The 1,876-nt window shown below is 34.9% G+C and overlaps 1 protein-coding gene across 1 annotated transcript; it reads right to left on the bottom strand.

Moving 5' to 3' along the window:
* Positions 1-36: 36 nt before the first annotated feature.
* On the bottom strand, positions 37-1,865 carry LOC100569824. Its single transcript, XM_029492655.1, has 3 exons — positions 910-1,865; positions 419-785; positions 37-348 (listed from the first exon to the last, which is right to left on the bottom strand). The coding sequence occupies exons 1-3, from the start codon at positions 1,539-1,541 to the stop codon at positions 37-39; spliced, it is 1,311 nt and encodes a 436-aa protein (XP_029348515.1). The 5' UTR covers positions 1,542-1,865.
* Between the last annotated feature and the right edge of the window lie 11 nt (positions 1,866-1,876).

Below are 1,876 nucleotides of genomic sequence, written 5' to 3'. Positions count from 1 at the left end.
TGATAAAAAATGTATTAGACTAAGACATGATAAATTTCATATATAAATTTTAAAAATCACCATTCTAAGAATTCTAGCTGCTTCTTCATGCGTTCGGATTAAATTTAGTACATTGTTCAATTTTCTATGGCAGTATCGCACGATACTCTGTGTGAAATGAAACCAACAACAAACTAATCTGCTTGTTGGAAAAATTTGTTCAACTGCATTCATCAGTGCTTTTTCATAATCGGTCACAAACCGAACTCTGTCGTAATTTAAAGGTAACATTTGTCTGATAATTCTAAGTACACCACAGTATGTCTCTTCAGTCATACTCCCCAAAAGTACATACACCATTGGAAATGCCTAAAACAGAAAAAAATAATGTTGAAATAATAGATACTGACAACAGTGATATTTAATATTATGTACTTACAACACTATTGTATACTATTTGAAATGTCAAAAGACATTTTAAGTCGGTTGGGTGACTAGGTACAGTTTTAAATGTTTCATCAATACCAACCAAAGTCACAGAGTTTAAATCTTCTCTGTACAGTTCTATTGCAACCCTGTTTGCAAATACAACTCCTACACTTCTTCCATTGATGACTACCTCTTGCTGGAAAAATCTTGAAGGTGGCGTTTGCAATGTTTGAGAATAGGCGGGATATTGTGGATTATTCAATGTTATGGCAAGTGCATGTATGTCTTGTGGTATTGCTGGTCGTTGCAAACTTCTCATCGCACCTACTCTTCTAACAGCTTGTAGATGAGTATAATTACAAGCGGCCTCCGCATGTCTTAAGACCACAAAAACCATGATTAATATATAATAATATATATTATTAAAAAAGAAAATATGTTTGTCTAAATGTATAAGTACAAGAGTAATAGACATTTATTAGTTAATGAAATACAACTTACTGGATAATTTCATTGTTGTAAATAGTTCTTACAGATGCTGTTGTATTGGTTGGGTCAAGTCCCTTATTACCAATTGCTTCTCTCAAGTATGGTACATGTAAGTCTATATCGTCGGCCCGATGGTTGTGAGGATTAATGAGTGAAATTCTGTTGTCCATAATATCTCTACTTACTGATGCCGTACCATAACACATTGGATGTCTGCGGTTTTTTTGCCTCTCACAAACTAGTGAAATGGTGTTGACCAGAAGCTCACGTTTGTAGTATTTGAATTTCAAATTGTCTACATAGATAGTTGAATTACGTCGAATTCCAGGGAGTGTTCTGTATGTTTCAGGCGGTACTCCTTCAACTATAACATCTGCAACTACAGCTACATCTTCTTCTTCTACTAAGGGGGGTTCTCCATCTTCTTCTACGGGTTGTTCCTCTTCTTGTGGTTCTCCAGGTATTACATGTTCTTGTTCTTCATTTGCTTCACCATCTTCTTCTTCATGTTGGGGCCCAATCTCAACAAAAGGCATTTGTTGGATATAATCGTGATCTTGCAAAATTACTGCTACATCTGGAACACCAACTTCTTCATCATCGTGGTTGCCTGCAATGACATAATCATGATCTCTCAGCGCCATTTCAGGACGCGTTGCTAAAAAAAAAACTTAAAAGAATATTAAACAAACAAAAGTTATTTATAAATTAAAGGTTAGTTTAAAAAAAACCGGTTCTGATTGTCGCAGTTGAAGGCAGTATGAATCAGGGTTGGTCTTGAAAAAAACCGCTTTTTGTTGTCGCTGTTGAAGGCAGATGAATCAGGGTTGGTCTTAAAAAAAACCGTTTTTGGTTGTCGCAGTTGAAGGCAGGTAAATCGCAGGTAAATCGTAAGTAAATCAAGCTACAGAAAATAAAATAAAATTAGTATTAGTAAGCAACACAGGTATGATAAAATATCTAAGCAATAAAATTATTA

This window comes from Acyrthosiphon pisum, unplaced genomic scaffold, assembly GCF_005508785.2.
Source record: "Acyrthosiphon pisum isolate AL4f unplaced genomic scaffold, pea_aphid_22Mar2018_4r6ur Scaffold_375;HRSCAF=801, whole genome shotgun sequence".
Classification (NCBI taxonomy): domain Eukaryota; kingdom Metazoa; phylum Arthropoda; class Insecta; order Hemiptera; family Aphididae; genus Acyrthosiphon; species Acyrthosiphon pisum.
This window is presented reverse-complemented; position numbering and strand designations above follow the sequence as displayed.

Excerpts from the sequence above, each read along its gene's own strand:
- LOC100569824 (XM_029492655.1), bottom strand. The coding sequence starts at position 1,541 with ATGGCGCTGAGAGATCATGATTATGTCATTGCAGGCAACCACGATGAT. Across the intron at positions 786-909 it reads TACAACAATGAAATTATCCA|ACATGCGGAGGCCGCTTGTA; the intron begins GTAAGTTGTATT and ends TGTGGTCTTAAG. Across the intron at positions 349-418 it reads AAATAGTATACAATAGTGTT|GCATTTCCAATGGTGTATGT; the intron begins GTAAGTACATAA and ends TTTCTGTTTTAG.